The following is a 26026-nucleotide window of genomic DNA, read 5'->3' on the forward strand; positions in this document are numbered from 1 at the left end:
CGTTTTCCTGGTTTTTATTGGAAGTAAATGGATGTGGACCATGAACAAGAAGGAAGTCCTTCAGTGAGAGCTATGTAACAAATGTTTGGGTCTGTTGTTGTACCATATTCTGAACCTGTGGTTCTCAAACAGTATCAGTCTACTTAAGAACTGATTAGTAATACAGACTCCTCAGTTCCATCCTAGACTGTCACTGAGACATGAGCTCTGGAGTGTGGCCCAGCTTCTGTGGTCTAGCAGGCTATAGTTCTGATACCTAAAAGGTTTTGATAAGCTTGTTAGGAGATTGCAATGTTAGACCTGGTAAAAGATAGTGATAATGATTAACTGGTATTGTGACTATAATATGGAGAAATGAGGTTTAAATAGGAAAGTAATTTTATTTTATTTTTGGTTTTCTTGAGACAAGGAGTTGCTATATAGCTATCCTGGAATTCACTCTGTAAATCAGGCTGGCCTCAAACTCAGAGATCCACCTGCTTTCCAAAATGTTAGGATTAAAGGCATGCACCACTATGCCCAGTTCATGTTTTTGTTTTTTGTTGTTCTTTTTTAAATATGTATGAATGTTTTTGTCTGATGTTATGTCTGTGTACTACATTTATTCCTGGTGCCCATGGAGGTAGTGAGCCTTCATATGGGTGCTGGGAATTAAACCTGGGTCCTTTTCAAGAACAAGTACTTTTAACCATGGAACCAACTTTCTAGCCCTTATCGTATGAAACACTGGAGAGTAAAACTGTTAAGGTATGTTTTTTGGGTTGATGAAATAAGGAAGTAATCTCAGTGGTGACTGAAGTTTTTTTTCTGTCTTTTTCTTGATAGAGTCAAATGGATGGAAGTATCTTTCACTATCTAGGTAAAAGTATTATGTTATTAAACATTTACATTGACTAGTTTAGAGCTTGTGAAAACAACTGAGAAATAACAATTTGTTGGGTTCTTTTGCTTAAATACCATTTTCTCAAGCTCACATTAAGACCTTCATTTAAACTTGTACTTCTGGGTTAGAGTGATAACTCAGTGATTAAGAGTGTTTGCTCCACAATCTTGAGGACTGGAGTTTGGATCCTAACATCTACATACTAAACTGAGCATTTCCTGCAAATGCCTGCACCTCTTTGCTGAGGTGGGTGGAGATAGGAGGATTGCTGGAGCTTGTTGGCTTCTAGCCTAGTTTAGTCATGAGCCTAGGGTTTGAGAAGATACTCTTACCTCAGAATAGGCAGAGAGTGATGAGATAAGTGTATTCAATACACACATTAATAAAAGTAAATCTTAAAATGATCTGTGGGGCTTGAGAGGTGGCAAGTACTTATGCCCTTGGTGAGGACCCGGTTTTGGTTCTTAGCACACATACAGTAGTTCTCAACTGTCTGTAACTAGATCTAGGGGATCTGACTCTCTTGGCTTCTGCTTGCATCAAGCATATATATGTTTCACATATATGAGGCGAACACTCAAATCTTTAAGAAATTATGTGGTTAAGCCGGGTGATGGGGGCACATGCCTTTAATCCTAGCACTCTGGAGGCAGAGGCAGGTGGATCTTTGAATTCTCGGCCAGCCTGGTCTACAGAGTGAGTTCCAGGACAGCCAGGGCTACACAGGGAAACTCTGTCTCAAAACCCAAACCAAGGGCTTGCGAGATGGCTCAGTGGGTAAGACTGCTCTTCCAAAGGTCCTGAGTTTGGATCCCAGCAACTACATGATGGCTCACAACCACCTGTAATAAGATCTGACGCCCTCTTCTGGTGCGTCTGAAGACAGCTACAGTGTATTACACTGGAGTCAGCCGGGCCGCCCTGAGTTCAATTCCCAGCAGCCACATGATGGCTCATGGCCATCTGTACATCTACAGTGTACTCATACACATAAAATAAATAAATAAATCTTTAAAACAAAACAAAAAAAAACCCCAAACCAAACAAAACCAAAAAATTATGTGACTGAAGAGGTGGCTCAGTGCTTAAAGAACATTGCCTTCTCTTTTAGAAGACAGAGGTTCAGTTCCCAGCACTGGCTTGACCTCACAGTTGACTGGTTCTAGGAGATCTGATGATACCCTTTTTGGCCTCTGTGAGCATCAGGCCTTCAGGTGGTTCACAGATACACATGCAGGCAAAACACCCATACACATAAAAGTGAATAAAATTGTGTTCTTTTGCTCTCTTTATTCTTTTAAGCTGTTCTCCTCCCTTCCACCCCCACTATTGCAGTAATGACCTCATTTGTTTTCTTCTTGCCTTTTCAACTTGTGTGGAAGCTCTGTGAGGTAGGGCACTTGCCTTGTGCTCTCACTTGTGTCCCTAGAAATGAGTTAGTGCAGTACATGTGGGCTAAAGGAAAAGTGACACACCTTCTGCCCAGATCACAAAAGAAACTTGTCTGGTGGCAAAGAGGAATGTGGCCAACTTAGAACCTTAGTGTTTCGTTTAAATATGACTTTGATACTGCCAAGCACTGTCTGGTGTCTGACCAGAGGGTCCTTGGGGGCATTTCTCCTCTGTCTGCTTCTTGTTGCTTATTTGTTCCTGTTCACTCACATAGTAGCCCAAGCTAAGTGTCAACTGTCATGAGAGTGAGAAGCTTGTCTAATACCTGGCAACTTACTATAAAAATCAAAGAGAAGCCCAGCAGTGGTGGCACACGCCTTTAATCCCAGCACTTGGGAGCCAGAGGCAGGCGGATTTCTGAGTTGGAGGCCAGCCTGGTCTACAGAGTGAGTTCCAGGACAGCCAGGGCCACACAGAGAAACCCTGTCTTGAAAAACAAAAAAAAAAAAAAAAAAAGAGAGAGAGAGAGAAATGTATTTCAGTGGAAGCAGAAGTGTCTGGACAAGTCATGGGATGCAGACTCATGTGGTGTTTTGAGTACCCTTATTAAAAGCAGGTTATGAAAAAAATCTAAGTCTACAAATGAGACTAAAAAAGGTGCATGTAGGGAAATTCCCTTCCCTTCATTTTCCTTCTGTAGTCGTTTTGCTTTTTTGTGAGAGGATCTCATGTACTCTAGTCTGCTGGCCTAAATCTGGGATCCTTTTGTCTCTATCCTGCTCTACCTTGAAAGTTCTGAGCTGAGATTGTATGTATATAATAACCACACTTATTTTCCTTTTTTTTTTTTTTTTTTTTTTTGAGTCATGGTCTCAGTATGTATCCTTGGCTGTTCTATAATTCAATATGTAGCCCAGGCTGGCCTCAAACTCAAAGAGATTCCTCTGCCTTTGCCTCCTGAGTGCTGGGATCATACGAGTGAGCTACCATGCCCAATTTAAAATTCATTTGAAATAAATACTAGTGCCTTTACGATTGGTATCTATCTTGTGAGTCTAACCCCAAATCTGTTTCTCCATTACTATTATGCTGTGATCTCTCAGGGATCTCTATAAGTTAGTGGACTAACTCAGTAAAGAAGCAGAAGCAGGTGTCTACTGGAGATCAAACCAGGGCCTTGCTGTGGGTTTTTGGACCATTACTATTGTTTGTGCAGGTAATGGAAGCTGAGTCTTATGCATGTTAGACAGGTTCTCTACCACTGAGCTATACCTCGCGGACCCCATTACTATTTTTTTAAATAATTTTAAAAAATTGAGATTATAATTACATCATTCCTCTTTTCTCCCAATAAACCCCTCCCCTATATACATCCTTTTCAGTTATAGCCTCATTTTCTTTAATTGTTGTTATGGGTATGTAAGGTGTATATATGCCACAGCAAGCATATGGAAATCAGAGGACAGATCCAGGTGTTGGTCCTCACCTTCTACCTTATTTGAGAGTCTCTTGTTTGCTTCTGTGTACACCAGGCTAGTGGCTTACAAGCTTCTGGAGATTCTTTTATTTCTGCCTCCAATCTCAGTGTAGAAAGAAGTGCTGGGATTACAAATGTGATCCCATTTAGAAGAAGTGCTACTGCATTTAGGTTTCCTTGAATTCTAGGAATCTGAGCTCAGGTTCCTTCCTGCCCCCCCTCCTTCCCTTCCTCCCCCATCGCCCCTCAAGACAGGGTTTCTCTGTGTAGTCCTGGTTGTCTTGGAACTTGCTCTCAGGCTGGCCTTAAGATCCATCTACCTGCTTCTGGCTCCTGAGTGTGGGGATTAAAGTTGTACACCACCACAGCATGGTTGAACTCAGGTTCTTAAACTTGTATTGCAAGCACTTTACTATCACCTCAGGTGGCCACTGTCAGATCATGCTCAGCCAAAGGAGCCTCTAAGACTCATTTGGAGGTAGATATGTAGAACCAAGGACAAGGTCCTACTCAAAAAACTTTTACTTCTAATGAGCCTTCAAGACAATTCACAAGTTTCACAAGTTTATCAAGTTAGAATAATGACAGAGACCCTCTCTAAAATAGTAAATAATGATTGTATCTATGAGTTTTTCCACCTGAACTCCAGATCCAGAATAACTACTTTGAAGCTTATTATTTATGAATTAATGCTTATGGCCTTTTGCTAGGCTTGTTCCCCGACTAGCTTGTAACTTATTTAATCTGTTTAAATTGTTCTATGTCTGCCACATGGCTGGTTACCTCTCCTCAGTTTCATGTGTCCATCTCAACAGAGTTCCGGGGGTGAATCTTCCTGAGCTTGACTGTCTCCTAGAGTTCTTATCTCTCTACTAGAACACCTACCTTCTATGTCTTGTCTTTTACTAACAGGCCATCAGCCTTTAATTGACAGGTGGTGCTTGAACACTGTACACAAGAGATTCTCTCTACAAATGACTCAATTTTCTTCTGTTCTTTAGCTAGGTAAGTAGTGGCACATGCCTGTAATCTCAACACTTGGGAGATGAAGATAGGAATAAAGAAAAATACAAAGTCCTTTTCCCTACACTGGAGGTTTTGAGTGAGCTGCTGGCTTCTCCAGCCTGGTTCTGTGATGACTTTGTCTTCCATGAGTATTGCCTTGTTCTCATAGGTTGCTTGCTGTAAAATTCTTGGTATTCACTCTCAGCTTCTCTTCTCTGCAATCTGTGGTGATCCTGGAGCCAGTTCCTCCTAGTCCTGGTACTCCTTTTGATTGTTAGTTCTCCAGCATAGTAACGATGAGCACAGGACAGAGAAGAATTGAATTGTGAGATCCAGCCTAGTGTTCATGTAATTCTTACTGTCAAGAATGTGAAAATTCTGGACACATCATTCTGAAAATTGTACATCGTGATGATGAAATAGAAAGCCTGATTATATTTAAGTGTTTAGAGTCACAATACTTTAAGAAAATTTATATAATAACTGAAAAATAGAAGGAAATGTATAATCAAATTAGCCAGAATGTTTAGGTATTATTTCTACATCACCTTTTACTTTATCAAACAAAAAGATATACACTAAAGACCAGTTGTTATGAAATTAAGAGCATGGGCCTTTTACTCTGCCTATTACCAAGACAGATTTGCTTTCATCTGTTGCTTATGCTGTCAATTTAAAAACTTTGACATTAGGTTACTCTGTTAGAGAAGCTTACACCCGTGCTGTCAATGCTCATAGGTGTTGAAGGTGCCTTTTTTTCTTTTTCTGAGTTTGGAGACAGTGTCTTTCTATGTAGCCCTGACTGTCCTGGGACTCACTGTGTAGACCAGGCTGGCATCCAATTCCCAGAGATCCACTTGCCTCTGTCTCCTGAGTGCTGGGGTTAAAGGTGTGTGCCTCTATGCCCAGATCCCTTTTTCTTAAGCCTAAATGGCTTCAATTAGTATTAAAATAGCAATATTAAACTCCAATTCTACACCATAAAGGAATTTCTCAAATTTACATGTTATATATTAAGTTCTGTCTATAGGAGATTATGAAGATTTATCTTTCATCTCTCTCCACCTCCCATTTCTTTACAATATTGTGATGGTTTGGTAATGAACCTTAGAGCCAGCAAAAAGATGACATTTGTTTACAGTTGTTCTTCACTGTCCCTTTGTTTGCCTGTGAGACAGGGTTTACTGTATAACCAGACCAGGCAGTCCTCAAACTTCCTCCCAAGTGCTGGGATTAAAGTTGTATGCCCCCATGCCCAGCTTTCTTTGTTGTTCTTTTTTGAGACAGTCTTGCTATGTAGTTTAGGGTGACCTCAAATTAATCATCCTCCTGTATGCCCCTGAGTACTGGGGTTACAGGTATATACTGCCACATTAAGCTTATAGTTTTGTGATTGGGACATTGTTTACAGGATTTTCTTGTTAACTGTTCTCTTGAGATACTAGCCATATGTGACAAGCTTGTTGGTACTGACTCTTAGCTGGGAACTCGAGAGATGATTAGCCATTGTCTTGTTTTCCACCAATATGAACTGTTGAATAAGTTTGCTTGGATTTCCTTATAACATGGTGGCTGATTTCATGAAGGAGAAAATGAAACCTGTAGGCCTTTTATTTTGTTTTATTCTTCTGTCCCTCTTTTTTTCTTGTGTTGAGGATTGAACTGAATCATATCCTACCTCCTGCAGTTTTTTTGAAAGCTAGCATTAGAGCTGTCCTGGCACCACTTTTGCCATATTGTTTTTATCTTTTCTTTTGTATTTTTAAATTTTGTTTTTATTTGTTTTGAGCTTTGACTGGCCTGGAACTCAGTATGTAGACAAAGCTACCCCTCAAACTCAGAGAGCTGTCTGCCTCTGCCCATCAAGGGATAGGACTAAAGATGTGTCTCACCATACTTGGTTATTTAGATTTCTTTAAATTAATTTTTTAATGTGCACAGCTATTTTGCACTTATGCATGTTTATGTACCTGTGTGTGTCTTTTGTCCATTGAGGCCATAAGAAGGTATTGGATCTCCTGAAACTGCAGTTTAAAACAGTTATAAGTTGTCATGTAGGTACTGGGAATCCAACTCTGGGTCCTCCAGAGGAGCAACCAGGATTCTTAAATGCTGAGCCATCTCTCCTGCCATCATTTTTGTCTTTTGAGGCAGAGTTTCAACATTTATATGATGGCTTTGAACTTGCTATGTTGCCCAGGCTCACCTTGAACTCGCCTCCTGTATCAGTCTTTCCCAGCTAGTGCTTAGACTAATAGGTATGTGCTTCTTCTGGCTGAGTGGTTTTTAGTATATTCAGTATTGTGTAATCATAATCACTAATTCCTAGACACTATCTTTGTAAAAAACTACTAAGTCACTTCCCTTGCTAACCTCATCTCATTTCTTTAATCCACTCTATTATCTGTCTCTATGCATTTGCATATTTGGGAAATTTTATGTAGGTGAAATTATACAATAAAATCTTTGACAATTTTAAACATTCATAATGAATTTTAGTCCTTTTTAAACTTGGTCCTTTAAAAATAATGAATTTTTATCTTTCATACTTGTTCAACCACCTCTCTTTCCTGCTGAAACTCTACTTTCTGAGTTCTTTTCATAATTTCATTTTGGGTATATGTGTGGATGACACACTGTATGTATCTGTGGTTAGTAGCATCAACATATCATTTAAGAAAATGATACACCTTCTCCAACAACCATTAGCTTACAGTAGTCTCTTAGGAGAGGTGGATCCTCATGAGCTTCTCCAACACCCATGATGAAATGTTGAAGGGTCCACCCAGGTAACCACAGCTGCTATGAGTTCATGAATGCTATGCAGTCAGGAGAGTCTTTCGTGTCAGTTTCTCCTCCCCAACCCCCCGTGCCCTGTGCCCCCCAAGGCTTATCCAAGTACTTCAGTCCTTTTAAATTTTTACTTTTATTACTTTAAATTATATGTATGTCTGTACCTGGAGATGTTAGGGTCTTTGGTAAGTGGTGAGCTGGCTGATGTGTATGCTGGCAACTGAACTCAGATCCTCTGCAAGAGTAGTATGTGTTCTTAGTTACTGAGCCAAATCCAGAGCTGTACCCCTCCCATTATTTTTGTTGTTGTTCATTTTTTTTTCCTGGTTTGGTTTTTCAAGACAGTCTCTGTGAAGTTCTTGCTGTCCTGGAACTTGCTCTGTAAGACCAGACTGGTCTTGAACTCAGAGGTCCATCTGCTTCTGCTTCCCAAGTGCTGGGTTGCATCTTCTGTTGTAAGCCAGATATGTAGAATTCCCTTTAATCCCTGCACTTGGCAGGAAGAGGCAGAATTCCTGTGAGTTTGAGCCAGCCTGGTCTACGTAATTCTGAGACAATCAGGGAGTATATATAATAAGAGACATATTTCAATAAAAGACAGTACATGACCCACAAAGCCAAACAATGTCAAATTTCTGGGAACTGGAGTTAATGACAGTTGTGAATCTTTATGTGGATCTTGGAAACTGAACCCTGGTCCTCTGCAAGAGTAATAAGTAGCCTAGCCCCACTGATCCATCTCTTTAGCTCCACGTCTCATTTCTTAAAACCCCTTTTCAGTGTTTTTATTTAAGTGTATGAGTATTTTTTCTGCATGTGTGTCTGGTGCCCACTGAAGCCAGAAGAGGCTACTGGATCCCCTGGAAGTAAAGTTCCAGATGGCTGCAAGCCATCATATATGGGTGCTTGGACTTGGACTCAGGTACAAGGTTGGAGGTCCTATTGGAGGATCAGAGACATGGCTCAACAATTAAGAGCACTTCCTGCTCTTGGCAGAAGACGTAAGGTTGGTTTCTCACACCACTACTAAACACTCCTGTAACTAACTCAAGCTTCAAGGAATCCATTGCCCTTCTCTGAACTCTGCAGGCACCTCACTCACATATGCACAGGCCTACCCCCACATGCATATGTAATTAAAAATAAAAGTAAATCTTAAAATACAAAAATTTCTTTAGAATTACCAGCTCTCCTCACTTTTGCAGATTGATCTTTCCTTCTGGGTTTATAATCTGGTTAAAGTACGTTCCTCCTAGCATTTTGTGAAAGGGCCGTGTGTAAAGCTCCCTTCGGCTGCACATTTGGTATATTCCCTTCATCTTTGCATGGGCATAATATTTTAGCTGGGCATAAAGTTCTAGTAAAGAAGTTATTTTTTTCTTCACAGAGGACAATTCTTGTGTATTCTCTCTTCCAACTTTATGTGTGTTCCAGGGATTGAATTTAGATAGGTGGGCCTGTTTTGTTGTTGATTGCTAATCACTTTTATCTGCTGAGTCTCACAGTCTTCCAGCAACTCATTTTTCTCCTTTCAAAATTGATCTTGGAGATCTGTGGAATATAGGGTCTTGGACATGCTAGGTAAGAGTTCTTAAACTGAGCACTCTAATTACTAAATTAGAGCCATTTAGTAATTCCATCCTAACTTATTCTTTTGGGTTGTTAGTAATAAAGATTTTCTTACCTTTCATGCTCTGAAGTTTCAGTGGTAATCTGGAGTCCTGTTTAATTTTCTCAGAGCTTAGGACGCTCTTAATCTGAGTGCCAAGTTTCCTTTATTGGCCATCCCTTTGAAAATTGCCTTTCTCCCATTCTTTCTTGACTTCTTAAGAAAAATTCTCTTTAAGATTTAAGCTCTTTGAGAGCAGTCTTCCTTTGTTTACTTCCAATTAAAATGTATGTTTAAACCTTGCCATTTTGACTATTTAAATGTGTACATACCAGCTTGTGGGTGTAGCTCAGTGGTAGAAGATTTACCTAGTATGTATGAAGTCCTGGTTTCAATCCCTGGCAGTGTAAAAAACCAAAACAACCAAATTTTAAAAAGCCAGGTGGGATTTCTGTGACTTCAGAGTCAGCTTGGCCTACATAGTTAGTTTAAAGCTAGGGCTAAATAGGAAGATTCTGTTGGGGGCGCGGGAGGGATTGTGGGAATAAACACATTTATATTGTTTTAATTTTAATGAATTATTTCTGTCAGAATCTCATTATGTAGACCTGACTGGAACTTACTATGTAGATCAGGCTGACACGGAAGTTACATAAATCTGCCTGTTTCCACCTAAGTCCCAGGATCAGAATTAAAGGCCTGTACTACTATTACTATCCCTTGTTCTCAACTTGAACTTCAGAAAAAAATTTTTTATTGTCATTGTTTCTGTATTTTAGATGTATCTATAGGTCTATGTCAAGGTCAGAGGACAAGTTCTGAAGTGCTTTTACTGGATGAGCTATTTCTGTAGCCCACCCAGCTCCCTTTAAAGAATTTCTTATATGCCTGCTGCTAACAACTTTTAGTTTGTATTTCTCCATGTATTTGGCTATTATTCTTGGAGGATATTTTTTTCTATATGAAAAGTTGACAGTTTGTTTTTCTTTTCATACACTGACTCTGGTCTTTGTTTCTTTTTTTTAATTAAAAAAATAAAATTGCCAGGTGGTGCTGGTACATGCTTTTAATTCCAGAAGAGCCCTGGCTGGGATTAATCAGGAGGCAGAGGCATTCGAACCCTTTGAGTTTGAGGCCAACCTGGTCTGCAGAGAGAATTTCAGGGTAGTCAGGGCTACACAGAGAAACCCTGTCTCAAAAAAACAAAACAAAACAAATAAAGGATGTTAGTAGAGGATGTTAGATACTCTAGGACTGTAGTAAATATTGAGAGCCTCCATGTGAGTGCTGGCAATTGAATCCTGGATCCTCTGGAAGAACAGTCAGTGCATTTGCATTTAACCTCTGAATCATCTCTTCAGCCCCTGGCATTGGTTTCTGCTAAGTCACAATCTGTATTACTTTTCTGTATTTAAATGGATATTTTAAAGTTTTGTTGTAGATTGAATCTAGAACATTGTACATGTTAGACAAATACCCGACTAGTGAGCTATATCCTCCAGCCTTTGATTTATCTATTTATTATTCTTTTTAAAGATTTATTTTATATTTACTATGTGTATGTGTCTGTATGGGTTGATGAATGTGAATGCAGGTACCCCTGGAGGCTGGAGATATCAGATCTTCCCAAATCAGATCTCTCTGGAGCTGTAATTATAAATTGTGAGCTGCCCAGTGTAGGTGTCAGGAACTGAGTTTTGGATCCTCTGGAAGAGCTGCACACACTTTTTTTTTTTTAACTTTGAAAAAGATTTGTTTTATTTTATGTGTATGCGTGTTTTGCCTCCATCTATGTTTTGTACCACAAAACATACCACTATGTGCACCTGATGTCTCCAGAGGTTAAAAGAGAGGGTCGTTGGGTCCCTAGGAACTTGAGTTCCAGGTAGTTGTGAACCAGTGTATGGGTGCTGGGAATTGAACCTGAGTCCTCTGGAAGAGTAGCTAGTGCTCTTAACAGCTGAGCCATCTCTAGCCCCCAGTAAATTTTCATACCTACTGAGCCATCTCTCCAGCCTAAGCTCTTATTGTTTGAAAGGTACTTTCTATGTAACTTAGGATGGCCTTGAACTTAATGTAGCCTGGACTTAATTGAGTCTGATAAGTGACATTTATTTACTTATGTATTTATTTTTAGATTTTTTTTCTTTCTTTGGTTTTTAGCAGTTTGAATTATGTGCTTTGGTATGAGTTCCTTGTATTTTTTTTCATGCTTGGGATTTGCTAAGCTGACTGTTAGTTTGTTTCACTAAATTGGGAAATATCCCCCCCTCCTGACCCTCAAAGTCTTTTTTTCTGCTTCATCCTCTACTTTCTGGGTGGAATACAGACTTTATGTTTTTGTTCCACAGCGTGGTGAAACTATATTCTCACTTCTAATTTTTTCCTTGTTTTTGGATATTTTTAATCTAGTTTCAGTTTTTGTTTGTTTGTTTGTTTGTTTGTTTGTTTGACTCTTCTCAAATGTGCTTTAAATTTTTTGTTTTTGAGAGGGGGTCTCTTTGTAGTTCAGACTGACCTTGAAACTCTATAGACTGGACAGATTGCTCAATGGTTAAGGGTGAGCACTGTTCGTCTAGAGTACCTGAGTTTGAGTTCCAGGAGATCTGACGTCTTATGGCCTCTGCAATACACAACATATACACACACAGACATATACATGAATAATATAATATATTACTAAAATTGAGAATATCTGTAGACCAGGCTGGCCTTGAACTCAGAGAGATCATCCTGCCTCTGACTCCTAAGTACTGGGACTAAAGGCATACACCACCACAGATGGCTTCTGGTGTGCCATTAAGGCATTTTGTTAAGGGATTAGAGAGATTGCTCAGTGGTTAAGAACATTTGCTCATTGTTGTACCTTGAGTACCTTGGTTGCGATTTAGCATTCACAATGATCCTTAATTCCAATTCTGTGAGATCCAGTACTGCCTTCTGGTCCTTATGGGTGCCGGACTCCTGTGGTGCACGTCTGTGCACGCGCGCACACACAAACGCATACACACACACACACACACACACACACACACACACGTGTAAAACACTGGTGCACATAAATCATATATTTAAAAAAGACCATCCATTGGCATTTTTATTTTTAGACAGTATTTCTTAGCTATAAAATTTCCACTTTCTTCCTGCTCCCTTTTATTTTCCTTAATACTTGGGATTGAACCAGGGCTTGGTGCATATATGCAGTTACCCTAGTACTGAACACATCCCTAACTCGCTGTACTTTTTACTTTGAGATAGAGTGTCACTAAGTTAGCTGGGAGTGTTTTGAATTTACTCTGTGGCCCAGAAAGGCTCCAGACAGGTGATTTTCTACCCTATTTTGGTATGGCAACGTATAGACTTTTTAATAATATCGGCTTCTCTGTCGTAATTTTTAATTATTTTAATTTTTAAAATGTATATGGGTATTTTGCCTGTGTATTTATATACTGCAAGTGTGCCTAGTGTCTGTGGAGGCCAGATGGGGAATGTTAGACTCTCGCAACTTGAGTTGGGGGTGGTTGTGAGCCACCATGTAGTTGCTGGGAACTGAAACTGGGTCCTCTGCAAAACCAGTAAGTGCTCTTAACAATGAGCTGCCACTTTAGTCCACAAGTTAAACTCTTAAATCAGGCATCCTGCCGTGTTGGTTTTGGTGGTCTACCTGCCCAACTATTTTCCCTTTTACTAATGACTCCTTGTCGTCTTTTCAGTGTGTTATTTTGCGATATTAAAATTACTTTCTACATACTAAATTATATAAAACATTGTAAATTGTCTCAAAAGACAAAACTGAATAAAACCTAACAACAAAACTAGAGATACTGACATACCTATCCTAGGTTTAAAATGTAATATGTTGCTTTTTTTCTTCTTTTGTTTTATTTTTTTTTTAATGCTGTAGTGTTCTAAGAACCAAAGCATCTAGGCTGGATGGAATTTAGCATCAGAAAAAGTCCTCTTTCTGTTCAGAAGGTTGTAAAGTGCATGAAGATGAAGCAGGCACCAGAAATCCTTGGCAGTGCAAATGGAAAGACTCAGAACTGTGAAGTGAATCACGAGTGTTCTGTATTCCTCAGCAAAGCTCAACTTTCTAACAGCCTACAGGAGGGGGTCATGCAGAAGTTTAATGGCCATGATGCGCTCCCCTTTCTCCCAGCAGAGAAGTTGAAAGATCTTACTTCTTGTGTGTTTAATGGAGAACCTGGTGCTCATGATACTAAATTGTGTTTTGAGTCCCAGGAAGTAAAAGGAATTGGGACACCACCCAACACTACTCCTATCAAAAATGGCTCTCCAGAAATTAAACTGAAAATCACCAAAACATACATGAATGGGAAACCTCTCTTTGAATCTTCAATTTGTGGTGATGGCGCTGCTGATGTGTCTCAGTCAGAAGAAAATGGACAAAAATCAGATAAGACTAGGAGGAACAGGAAGAGGAACATAAAATATGACTCTTTACTGGAGCAGGGCCTTGTGGAAGCAGCTTTAGTGTCTAAGATCTCAAGTCCTGCAGATAAAAAGGTATTTGTGAAGGATTCTGTTGGGTTATATGACAGTTAATGGTGTGCATGAGACCTATGTAGAATACCTTAAAATGTATGACAGTAGGTGGAAAAGATGGGCAACCACCCTGGTGGTCACAGTTGCTGTTTTGCCTTGGTCCTGTGCAGGTGCTACTGACTGAGGCTTGGCCCCTGGTTGGTTGTTGGGCTTCCAAATATCTGAACATTAGGTACCACAGCCACAAGTTGTGCCACTTGAGAAGCCTAGTGAGGTTAACCATTCAGGATTAAAGTGACTAAAAAGGCTAGATGTGTTGGTCTACACCTTTGATCCCAGCACTTAAGAGACAGAGGTAGGCAGACCTCTGAGTTCAAGGCCAGCCAGGGTTGCCAATAAGACCCTGTCTGGAAACAACAAGAATAATAATTTCTGAATCTAGGTCTGTTTTCATGACCTTACTAGTTCTACTGTTTTTATGGGTTCCATCTTTCACGTATTTTTAGGCTACCTGCTCAGTTGAGATACATAAACTTACTAAGTCTGTGCTGTCTATTGAATGATGGAGCAGAGCTATGCAATGGAGAAGTGCTGTCATGCTTTCTACGTATGCCACTGTCTACTCAGTGGTCTTTTCAGCCAAGTGGTTTAGTAACTGGCTGCTTCCTTGACAGTCAGACTATGTCACACACCTTCCTGTTTTTGGGTTTTAGTGTAGAACCCAGCACTTTGTCTATAAGCAGGCATGTGCTGATTCATTCATCAAAGGCTGAGAAGGAAAAGCCCTCACTTCAGGTGGAAGAATATGTGGTTATCATTTTGTTAGATGGTTTATGTCACCAGTGTCATAAAAGTGATGTGCAGGATGGTCCTGACACTTGAGTGAGTATAGATCATGTAAAACAGCTAAGTGACCTTGGTCTTGCTAGGAAGAAATAGGGCACCAAGCAGATCCCTGCTGGTTCAGTCTGAGGACCTCGAGAGTACTAGGTATTTTGACCTTTAGTTGCAGCCAGAGGTTTACTGAGAAAACTCAAGACAGGTAAGTTGAAATTCAAAAGAATTGTTGGCATTGTGAAAGTTGGAGTATTTTGTTTAAAATTGTAGTTGTGAAATTTTGTTTAGAATTACAAAGAACAGTTGAAATTTCCTTGAAATCCTTAAAACCATGAAGTACTTTTAGGGTTTAAAAGTAGTGGTTTTGAGGAGCTGTTTCTTTTTGCTAATAGAATTCCAAAGGTAAATCTTTGTTTTTCCTTTTTTGATGGGGAGTGGGGTATGGTTTCACTATGTGGCCCCGACTTGGAAGTCATAGATATCTGCCCGTCTCTGCTTCATAAGTGCTAGAATTTGGGATTAAAAGTTTGCACTACCATGGCTGCCCAAAGGTAAAAATTTTAAAGGAACAGTATAATAACCTGGGCTGGTTTAGAGGTTTTTGGGCATGTTTGTAGATGTAGTGAACCTTAATGCTTTCACAATTTTTTGAAGAAGCCTGAACATGATTGTCACAGACTGGACTTTTTTCCTAGTTTTGCCCCTTGATTTGATTAAAATTGCTCTCCACTTAAAGTAGAGAGCAGTGAATTACTCTACAGTGAAGTAATACTGAAATGCTGTGCAGTCATTTAAGCTAACCTCTCTTGAAGGTATAATATGAATCTCGAGTAGTCTACACTACTGTGCTTACAAATCTGTAACAGCCAATGAGATTTGTGAGTAATTATGCAACAAGAGGAGGAATGACCCTAAGAGAGGATGTTCAATTTGCCCATGTTCCAGAGATGGAGAAGCTGAGCTTAAGAGAGCTTTGAACATGATAGGTGCAAATACTTAACTCTACACTAATGGTGGGACTAGGGCCCCTGCTTCAGTATAGGAGGTGGATATGTTGATTGAGATAAATGTTCTCAAAGACCAACTATCAGATAACGTGTGTGGCCAGGGTAGGGGGCAAAATGTTTTGAGGGTTCTGTGAATAAAGCACCAACTAAGTAGTATTGAGAACTTGCTGTCTGTCTGGTCTTATAATCATGCTTTAGGTGAGAATGAGAGAAAGCAATTGTGAGATGTAATTGATATTGAAGGTGAAATCTAAAATACATAAGGGAAGCATTCTCTGAAGATCAGGCCCCTAAGCATGAAGACAAGTGCTCTTCCAGTGAATTATACCCCAGTCCTCTCCTATGTTTTAAAGCTTTAGACTTCTTATTTTAAACTTCTGATTAATACTTGTTCTTTTAGAGATAGAAGGTTGAATTTAAGGGTAATTACTAAATGTTAATATTTATCTTTTGTTGTTCACTTATAGATTCCAGTTAAGAAGGAGTCCTGTCCAAATACCGGCAGAGACAGAGATCTCTTATTAAAATACAACGTTGGTGATTTGGTGTGGTCCAAAGTGTCAGGTTATCCTTGGTGGCCTTGCATGGTTTCTGCTGACCCACTCCTTCACAATCATACCAAACTTAAAGGTACTAAATTTGGATTCTTTCCATCTTCTTCTTCTGCACCAAATCTTTCTAATTTGTGTGTTTCTTTCCCATGCTTTGCTATCTTACTAGCTACTTTTATAGCTTTGCTTAAAGTGGGTGATTGGTTCAGATATGACATATCCATTTCCTAAATATAGGGTTTATCTGATTGAACTGGTACTAACAGGTGAATAACTTTTAAGAATAATTTTTTTTTATGGCTGGTGAGACTGCTTAGTGGGTAAGAGCACTGACTGCTTTTCTGAAGGTCCTGAGTTCAAATCCCTGCAACCACATGGTGATGCACAGCTACCTGTAATGAGATATGATGCCTTCTTCTGGTGTGTCTGAAGACAGCTACAGTGTACTTATTTATAATAATAAATCTTTGGGCCGAAGCGAACAGGAACTGAGCGAGCAGGGCCTACTGGAGTGAATAGGGTTGACCAGAGCGAGCAGAGGTCCTAGAAAAGTCAATTCTCAGCAACCAGATGAAGGCTCACAACTATCTGTACAACTACAGTGTGTACTCGTATGCATAAAATAAATAAATAAATAAATATATCTTTTTTAAAAAAAGAACTTTTTTTTAGATTTATGTTTTATGTGTGTTTTTCCTGCATGTATGTCATCAACTACATGCATACCTGATGCCTGTGGAGGTCAGAAGAGGTGTCATTGTCTCCTTTTAAACTGGAATTATATATGGTTGTGAGCTACCATGTGGGTGCTAAGAACTGAATCTGGGTCCTCTGCAAGAACAAGTGCTCTAAACCACTGAGCCATATCTCTCTAGCTGGGAAAACACTCTTTACCTTGTATTGGCCTCAAGTTTTATGACAAAAATTATTACTTAAATAGTGATTATTTGTAGACTAATATTTGATAATATGTTAACTTTGAATTATAAAAAAATCTCCATTTATTTTACTAGGCTTGGGAAGCAGGGAGAAAGCTAGAAATGATAATCTGATTTAGAAAACTTGAATAAAATGGCTCATGAACCAGCTAAAGAACATATATAAAATATGTTATTGATACAAAGCAAATAGTTAAAAATAAAAGAGAATTTAGCCCATAAGTATGTTAATTATATAGGAACAACCCACAGAAAGTGATTTGGGAGGAAAAGTAAAGGATCATGTGATATTTATTTATTTATTGAGACTTGTAGTTCAGGTTGGCCTTATAAAACTCATGATCCTTTTGCTTCAGCCCCTAGTGCTAGGATGTATGCTAACAAGCTTGGCTTTCGAAAGTTATTTTAGAGTAAAGTTTGAATTTGATTTGAAGAAGGTAAGGTGTGTTACATAGAGTTAGGCTGGACAAGTTTATGCTCTTGACATGTGTACCCCTCAAAAATGTGGACAACCATGGCTATGATGGTCCAAGGTTGATATTCTGGCCCACAACTGCTGCTGACTACTCAGTCTTGTATGGCCTTTTGTTGTATACTGAAGCATGTGCCACCTGGTCTTTGGACATAGTTTTGTGGTCTGACAGGAGTGGTGTGCCTGCTCCTATTTGGTTCTGGGTCACTGTATTGCCGCCCCCATGCCACACATAGGTTTGTTAGCTGGCTGTGTACAGGTAGTTGGAGGGAATGACAGGGCCCTATGTACTAGCAAGTTTGGACTGGAAGGGATGTGCTTAAGATAAGGAAAACCTGAGTGCCATGCCTGTCTTGCCTTGGCCTCTTTCCTAAGGGTGTAGTGTTTTGCTGTGTGATGAGATACACTTAATAGTCTATAGGGCTGGTAGCTGGAGAGGAATCTGTGGTTTGGTTTTGTCTTTGACTCCTTATAGGACTTTTGATATTCTAATATTTTGTAGAATGAGAGGAGTCCTTCCCACGGGGCTCTGGGAACCCTGGGATGTACTTCAAGGTTTTCAGATCAGAAATTTATATTCTTGGGGACTAGAAAGATGGCTCAGCGATTAAGAACACAGACTCCTCTTCTGAAGGTCCTGAGTTCAAATCCCAGCAGCCAGCCATATGGTGGTTCACAACTATCTGTACAGCTACAGTATCCTCATGTACATAAAATAAATAAATATTTTTTAAAAGAAATGTATATTATTTTGAGGGAGAAGGAGCATCATGAAGACTTGGTGCAGCCATGTGTGGGAGTTTGAGCTGCCACTTCTTTTTCAAAATAGTGAATCTTCTGACTTTGTATCATTTGAATAGTATAGTACCTGGAATCTTTAGTCTATTTATGTAGAATTGTATTAAAATTTCTTACCAAGGGATGGTAAGATGGTTCAGTGGGTGAAAAGGAACTTGCTGCCAATCCTGATGACCTGAGTTTGAAGTTTGTTTCTCAAATGGTGGCTGGAAAAAACTGCAGTGTGAAGTGCACATGCGTGCACATAAGCACACACACACAGAATAAATAAATGTAAAAATTTTATATATTTTTCTCTACTGAGAAAGTATATCTGCCATCTTTTACTTGTGTTTTTTTGCCAGCTGCTACTTTACTTAGTTTGGGGCTTTGGTGTCTCACCAAGGTCTAAATCATAACCTTAAGCATGTTGATGCCTATCCTTTGTCTCCTGGAGCTCTGTGGTCTTTTGTCCATGTGACTTTCTCTGTGCCTTATTCTTGTTTCTATACATACCTGGCCTTGCTTGCATTTAAGGTTTCCTTCTTTTGCAGACTTAGCTCTTAGTAGTCTTGTGGGATCTCTGCTCTGTGTGTAAATGGCTACTGTAAATTCAGTAGGCTCCACAGAATCTAGAGAGTCTCTGGGCAGACCTCTCCCTAGCTCAAAGGGCCAGGAGGATCTCAAACTCACAAGATCTTCCTACTTCTGCCTTCCAAGACGTAGGTTACCACTACCAGTTACTTTTATTATCTTTAGTATATGTGTGTCCCTGTGCCTGCGTGTATGCGTGCCTGTCTATCTGTCTGTCTGTGTGGTTGTAAGTGCAGTAACCTAGGAGGCCAGGGGCTTGAGATCCCTTTGTGGGTAATTGTAAGCCACCATGTGGGTCCTAGGAATTGAATTTGTGTTCTCTGGAAGAACAGCAAGCACTCTTAACTGCTGAGTGATCTTGTCACCTTCCAAATAAAATTCTTATAGGTTAAATATACTCATGAGAGAGAAAAGGAACGTGGGCATGTGGTAGTGCACTCCTTTTAAGCCAGCAGAGGCAGGCAGATCTCTGTGAGTTTGAGGCCAGCCTGGTCTTGGTGTACATAGGGAGTTCTAGGACAGCCAGGGCTATATAGAGACTATCTCAAAAAGAAAAGAAAAGAAAGAAGAAAGAAAGAAAATTAAGTTATGTTGGCTATTTAAAAAGACTAATTCATGAATTTTGTACAAGTGCTCTGTCTTCATGCACATCAGAAGAGGGTTTCAGATCTCATTACAGATTGTTGTGAGCTACTGTTGGTTGCTGGGAAGAGCACACAGATGTTCTTAACTGTTGTGCTTTTTCTCTAGACTTCTACTGACACATTTTTGTTTTTTTGTTTTTGTTTTGGTTTGGTTTTTTTGAGACAGGGTTTCTCTGTATAGCCCTGGCTGTCCTGGAACTTACTTTGTAGACCAGGCTGACCCCGAACTCAGAAATCTGCCTGCCTCTGCCTCCCAAGTGCTGGGATTAAAGGCGTGCGCCACCACCGCCCAGTCTGCTGACACATTTTTAAGTAAGAAAGAACTTCAGAAATATTATATTGAAGCCAGGTGTGGTGGTTTATGCCTGTAATCCTAGTACTGAGGAGGTGTTATATAAAAATGGATTGCAATTTGAGGTCAGCCTAAGCTACACAGTGAGTTCCTGTCTGAAAGGAAAAGTACTTGGGCAGGGTGGTACACGTGTTTAGTTACATCATCAAGGAGGCTGAGACAGTTAGATCTCTGTGAGTTGAGGCCAGCCTGGTCTGCATAGCAAGTTTCAGACTGGGCAAGGCTACATATACATAGTGAGACCTTGTCTCAAGAAAAAAGTAGGCGCTCAAGAGATGGCTCAGCAGTTAAGAGCACTTGTTGTTCCTCCAGAGGACCTCCGTTCAGTTCCTGCCATCTACATGGCTAACTGTATATAATTGTTTATAACCATACAGTCTTAACTGGAGTTTCTTCTGGTGTGTATATATGTAGACAGAGCACCCAAACACATAAAATACATAAATAAATCTTAAAGGAGAAACATTTTATAAACTTTGGGTCAGGCTACAAAAATAGTAATCTATTTTGTCAATTGATGTATTAGGATCGTCTTTTCTGTCATTAACTGTTCTTATTTTTTGAGACAAGGTTTCACTATAGGAGCATAGATATTTTAACAGTAGCTATATCACTGTTCTTAAATGTTGGTATTTTCAAGCTTTCATATTTCTAAACAAATCAAATTGTACTGAGTGATAAATATTTGCCTAGTATGTTTAAGGCCCTGGATTTGATCCCTAGCACTGTAAAACACACATGTGTATGTATGTATATGTGTATGTATGTGTTTGTGTGTATATGTATCAACAAAAAAATGAAAAGATACCTGGATGTGATGGTATACTCCTTTAACTCCAGGACTGGGAGGCAGAGACAAATGAATCTCTCTGAGTTCAAGGCCAGCCAGCTCTACATAGTTTGACCCTGTTTCTATTTGCTCTTATTTTACTTACTACTTAAGATACTTACTGTTTTGACTTTTACTGATATCAGTAAATAATATTTACTGATATTGACTTTGTGTGTATACATGAGCTACACACACACACACACACACACACACACACACACACACACACACACACACGATGTTTATATCCGTATGTGTGGTACAGAGGCCTGTATGCAGAGACCGTAAGAGGATGTCTTGCTCTACTTTCTCCACCCTTGGAGAAACTCTCTCACTCAACCTTGAGCAAGGTTGCCAGCTAACACTAGTGATCCTCTTTGTCCCTGTCCCATTATTAGCGTTGGGGTTATAGGTTTGTTTTGTGTCAATACCTGATTTTTTAAGATACGGCTTTTTTGTTTGTTTTTTGAGACAGTGTGTCTCAATGACTGACAGAGTCATTGTATAGACCAGATTTGGTCTCAAACTAACAGAGAACTGCCTGTCTTGCCTCCTAAGAGCAGCACCAGGCTTGCCTGAATAAATTCTTTTCTCTGTTCATCTCTGCAAAGTCTGTTGTTTGGGTATGGGACCTCTTGGATTGATGCTGCAGGTTTCTACAGGAGTAAATACTACTCATATTAATATTTTTCTAGATTTTTTATCTTAAACTTTTTTTTAAGATTTATTTTTGTATGTATGTGTGTATGTCTGTACAAGTATGTGCTCTGTGTGTGTGTGTGTGTGTGTGTGTGTGTGTGTGTGTGTGTATGCGCGTGCTCTAAACTTCAGCTGTAGTTACAGGCACTAGTCAGTTACCAAATGAGGGTGCTGATAACTGAACTTGGGTTCTTTTTAAGAATAAGAAGTGCTGTCAACCACTGAGCCATTTTCTAGCTACTACTACACCTTTAGAAAAAGATATGTGCATGTGTATGTACATTGTGTGTGTATCTAGTGATAAAGAGGGCCAAAAGAGACTCTCCATCCCCTGAATATAGAATTATGGACAGTTATCAGTTACTATGTGGGTTCTGTGAACTGATTCTCTGCAAGGACAGCAAGCACTCTTAACCACTGAGCCATGCCTCTGGTCTTAAATTTTATATATGTATGTATTTATTTAGTGTACATACATTTATTTTTATTTATTTATTTATTTAGTATGTATGAATGTTTGAATGTGTTTGAGAGCACTGTGTATGCAATGTCTGTGGAGGCCAGAAGAGGGCATTGGATCCCCTGGAACTGTAGTTACAGGTGGTTGTGAGTACTGGGAATTGAATCCAGACATACGTCCAGGCAAAATAATTATATACATTATATAATAAAAATAAAACTTAGCAGGGTATGGTGGCATACTTCTTTAGTCCTAGTATTCTCAAAGCAAAGGTAAGTGGATCTCTGGATTTGAGCTAGCTTGGTTTACAAAGCAGGTTACAGAACAGCCAGGGCGACACACAGAAATCCTGTCTCAAAATAAAATAAAATAAAATAGGATAAAATAAAAATATTAAAATAACTAAAAAGTAAGAAAAAATTAATAACCTTCCTCCCTTTCCTAGCAAACAGGATATTTCTCTGTTCAGTGTCTTTACCTTGCACGTTTAAGTTTGTTACCCTGAGAGTCTGTCTAGAACACTTTTTTTTTTTTTTTTTTGAGACAGGGTTTCTCTGTGTAGGAACTCACTTTGTAGACCAGGCTGACCTGAACTCAGAAATCCGCCTGCCTCTGCCTCCCAAGTGCTGGGATTAAAGGCCTGTGCCACCACTGCCTGGCTAGAACACTATTTTTAGATTGATTTTTGTGGGAAACTTTCTGGTCCTGGGTCCTTGCGTTAGCTTTGTGTGTGAGCATAATATTCAGAGCTACTGAACATAAAACCTTTGCTACCTGACCACCTTTGCTTTAGAGGATTGGACTCACCATCAGCCAATTTACTGGAGGCATCTTTAAAGATGTAATGAACAGGTTTTTCTTTCTGGTCTTCTAGCTATCCAGGAAGTTTTATTTCTTTTTTGGATAAAGGCTAAAGATCTCTTTTCCTCTTGTTACTAAAATCTGACCTTTTGACTGGCTTACCTGTATCTATCCCTCCTTCAGTCTCAGCAAAATCTGAATTTTTGGGGATTTAGTAGTCTCTTTGCTCATTCCTCTGGCTGCACTGAGAGATGTTGCTTCTTTCTGCAGCTAAGAGTGACAGTAAGAAATATCTGAGGGGTCTGTTTTGGTCTTAAGGAAGCTTTAGGTTGAATGCCCTTATTTAAGCACTGTGTCTGTGGTAGCCAGAAGAGGGCATCAGATCTCCTGGAAGTAGATTGTTGTTGTTAGTAATGGGATGGGTTACTGAGTCTAACCCAGTACTGCCCTTTCACTGATACTGTTGGCTTTGGTGGACGAGCGCTGCTGCTAAAAAGCCTTTTATCCTGTCTAAAATCTCGTTAAGAAGATAATGAAAGAGAGAAGAGGAAGGGTTTTTATGTAGTGTCTTTTTCTCTCAGTCTCCTTTTGTACCTTCTCTGTATCTCTGATTAGTGGATTTTCTTCTTGTGCATGGAGTATATTGAGGATAAAAAGGTAGAATTCATGTCAAGATTAATAAGCACAAACAACACCAAATAAAGTAATTTCAAAGCAATGGTAGGTTTGCCCAGTTTCACCCCAAATTCTAATGTTCATGTTTTTTATTTTTAAAATAGGTCAGAAAAAAAGTGCACGCCAGTATCATGTACAATTCTTTGGTGATGCCCCAGAAAGAGCTTGGATATTTGAGAAGAGCCTTGTTGCTTTTGAAGGAGAAGAACAATTTGAAAAATTATGCCAAGAAAGTGCCAAGCAGGCACCCACGAAAGCTGAGAAAATCAAGGTGATAGACACTCCTTTAGTGTGACCTTATAGTTGCTTCAAGTGATTTTTTTTTATGTTGGTCATTTACTTTTTATTTATTTATTTTTTTTTTGAGGTAGGGTCTTATTATGTAGCCCTGGCCTTGAATGCATAGAGATCCACCTGCCTCTGCCTTTCTAGCCCTAGAATTAAAAATGTAAGCCAACACACTCAGCCTACATTTGTCACTTACTTTTACACAAGTATGTGATTTTTCTTTTACTCATTTGATGACTCACAGGAATAATTTATTTTCTGATTTTATTTCCTTTTAGAGATAGAAACTATTAGTTAAAACTGTTAGGTAGAGTTGATTGCTAGTTTAAAGAAACAATAGTTGTCAGCTGAGTTATATCTAAAGTTTAAGTTGGATTTTTATAACTTTTCCTTATACTATGAAAGTGTTTTTAATTGAGTCACCTTTTATATTATGTAATAAGATTTATAATTTATTTTTTTCCAGTTGTTGAAACCTATTTCGGGGAGATTGAGAGCCCAGTGGGAAATGGGCATTGTCCAAGCTGAGGAAGCTGCTAGCATGTCAATAGAGGAGCGGAAAGCCAAATTTACCTTTCTTTATGTGGGGGACCAACTGCACCTCAACCCTCAAGTGGCTAAGGAGGCTGGCATTGTTACAGAACCTTTGGGAGAAATGGTGGACTCTTCAGGGGCCAGTGAAGAAGCTGCTTTAGACCCTGGGTCTATGAGAGAAGGGGATATTCCCCTGAAGAGAAGACGAAGAGCCAAAAGGTCTAGTTCTGCTGAGAACCAAGAAGGTGACCCTGGCACAGAAAAGAGTACACCTCCAAAGATGGCAGAGGCTGAACCTAAGAGAGGAGTAAGCTCTCCTGCAGGGAGGAAAAAGTCCACAGGCTCTGCTCCTCGGAGCAGAAAGGGAGACTCAGCAGCCCAGTTTTTAGTCTTTTGTCAAAAACACAGAGATGAGGTAAGGACTCTGATGGGTTCTGATTTGTTTGTCATTGCCATAGGATTTCCAAATTTGATGAGCATCCCTTTGCAGAATCCTGTTTCTTAGTATACTGGTTAAGCACAGTTTAGTTTTTAGATGTAACAGTTATTGTTGGAACACAGCCATTTGCAGGCTTGGTTGCCACCATGTTCCTTCAAAGTGGATAAAAAGTTGCAAGAGTGGGAAGTGGGAAATGGATTGCACTGGGCCTCCCTTTGCTGGAAGCTGGGCTTAGTCCTTGACATTCAGCTCTTGGTGAGCATTTTCTCTTAAACTGTTTTGAAGCATTCAGTATGGGGCATGACTCACTTATAAAGATGGTGATGTTAGCACCGAGTATGTTGAAGATTTATTTCTATAATACTTAAGAGTATAGTGACATATAAATGAGTAAAGTATTTAAGTACTTTTATTTTTTACCATAAAATATATCATTGGTGCCTGTGTCTCATTTTCATTGTAAGGAACCAAGGCTATTTATTTATTTATTTATTTTTTCTGAGACAGGGTTTCTCTGTGTAGCCCTTGTTGTCCTGGAACTCACTCTGTAGATCGGGCTGGCCTTGAACTCAGAAGTCCGCCTACCTCTACCTCCAAAGTGCTGTGATTAAAGGCGTCCACCACTGCCTAGCGAACCAGGCTCTTTATAGTGTGAGTCATGAAGCCATCTCTATTGTAATGTCTCTTTTAATTTTACTTTCATGGATTTTTGTTGTTGTTGTTGTTCAGAATTCCAAATACATATTAAGTCACCAGTAATTAGTAGTATCTGGGGGCTAAAGAGATGGCTTAATAATTAAGAACACTTACTTCTCTTGTAGAGGCTCTGGATTCATATTCCAATACCCACATGGTGGCTCACAACTAATAACTCCAGTTCCTGAGGATCCAATATCCTCTTTTGATACCAAGCACATATGTGCTGCACATACAAGTGTGCAGGCAAACACTCATACAAATAAAAATAAATATATATTTAAAAAATAAAGAGAAAACTGGATGGTAGAGGTACATACCTTTAATCCTAGCACTTGGGACACAGAGGCCCATGGGTCTTTTGAGTTTAAGGCTAGCCTAGTCTACAGAGTAAGTTCCAGGATAGTCAGGACTACACATCCTGTCTGGAAACTCTCCTCCCTCCAAAAACATAGAGAGAGAGGGAGGAGAGAGATAGATACCATCTGGACTAGTGAGATGGCTTGGTGTGTTAAGGCATTTTCACCAACTGATAACCCTAGTTTGATCTCTGAGATACACTTGGTAGAAGGAGAGAACTATTGGGGTCTGGAAATACCTACGCAAACCATATGCACACCAATCTTAGTTAAGCAAGACTAGTTTATTGAATGCATACCATAATACTGGACATTCAAGATCACAAGAAGGAAAAACCTAATTGTGGAATCAGCCAGTCTTCCGGAAGGCTTTTTATAGGAAAAACCAGGTTCAAAAGTTCAAAGG

General features: G+C 39.5%; 1 protein-coding gene across 8 annotated transcripts in view; it reads left to right on the forward strand.

The window, feature by feature from the left end:
- Nsd2 (nuclear receptor binding SET domain protein 2) overlaps nt 1-26026 on the forward strand; it is a 78305-nt gene that overhangs the window by 11767 nt on the left and 40512 nt on the right. For 5 of the 8 annotated variants that reach the window (XM_031341016.1, XM_031341017.1, XM_031341014.1 and 2 more), the window contains 4 exons: nt 13064-13686; nt 15977-16139; nt 23409-23575; nt 24059-24541. In XM_031341016.1, the coding sequence (XP_031196876.1) occupies nt 13093-13686; nt 15977-16139; nt 23409-23575; nt 24059-24541 (1407 nt within the window). In that variant the 5' untranslated portion in view covers nt 13064-13092. Of the gene's footprint in view, nt 1-825; nt 860-13063; nt 13687-15976; nt 16140-23408; nt 23576-24058; nt 24542-26026 lie in introns of all 8 variants that reach the window. The other 3 variants (XM_031341015.1, XM_031341018.1, XM_031341019.1) reach the window with 1 other exon arrangement.

Source organism: Mastomys coucha, unplaced genomic scaffold (genome assembly GCF_008632895.1).
Source record: "Mastomys coucha isolate ucsf_1 unplaced genomic scaffold, UCSF_Mcou_1 pScaffold22, whole genome shotgun sequence".
NCBI classification, from domain to species: Eukaryota; Metazoa; Chordata; class Mammalia; order Rodentia; family Muridae; genus Mastomys; species Mastomys coucha.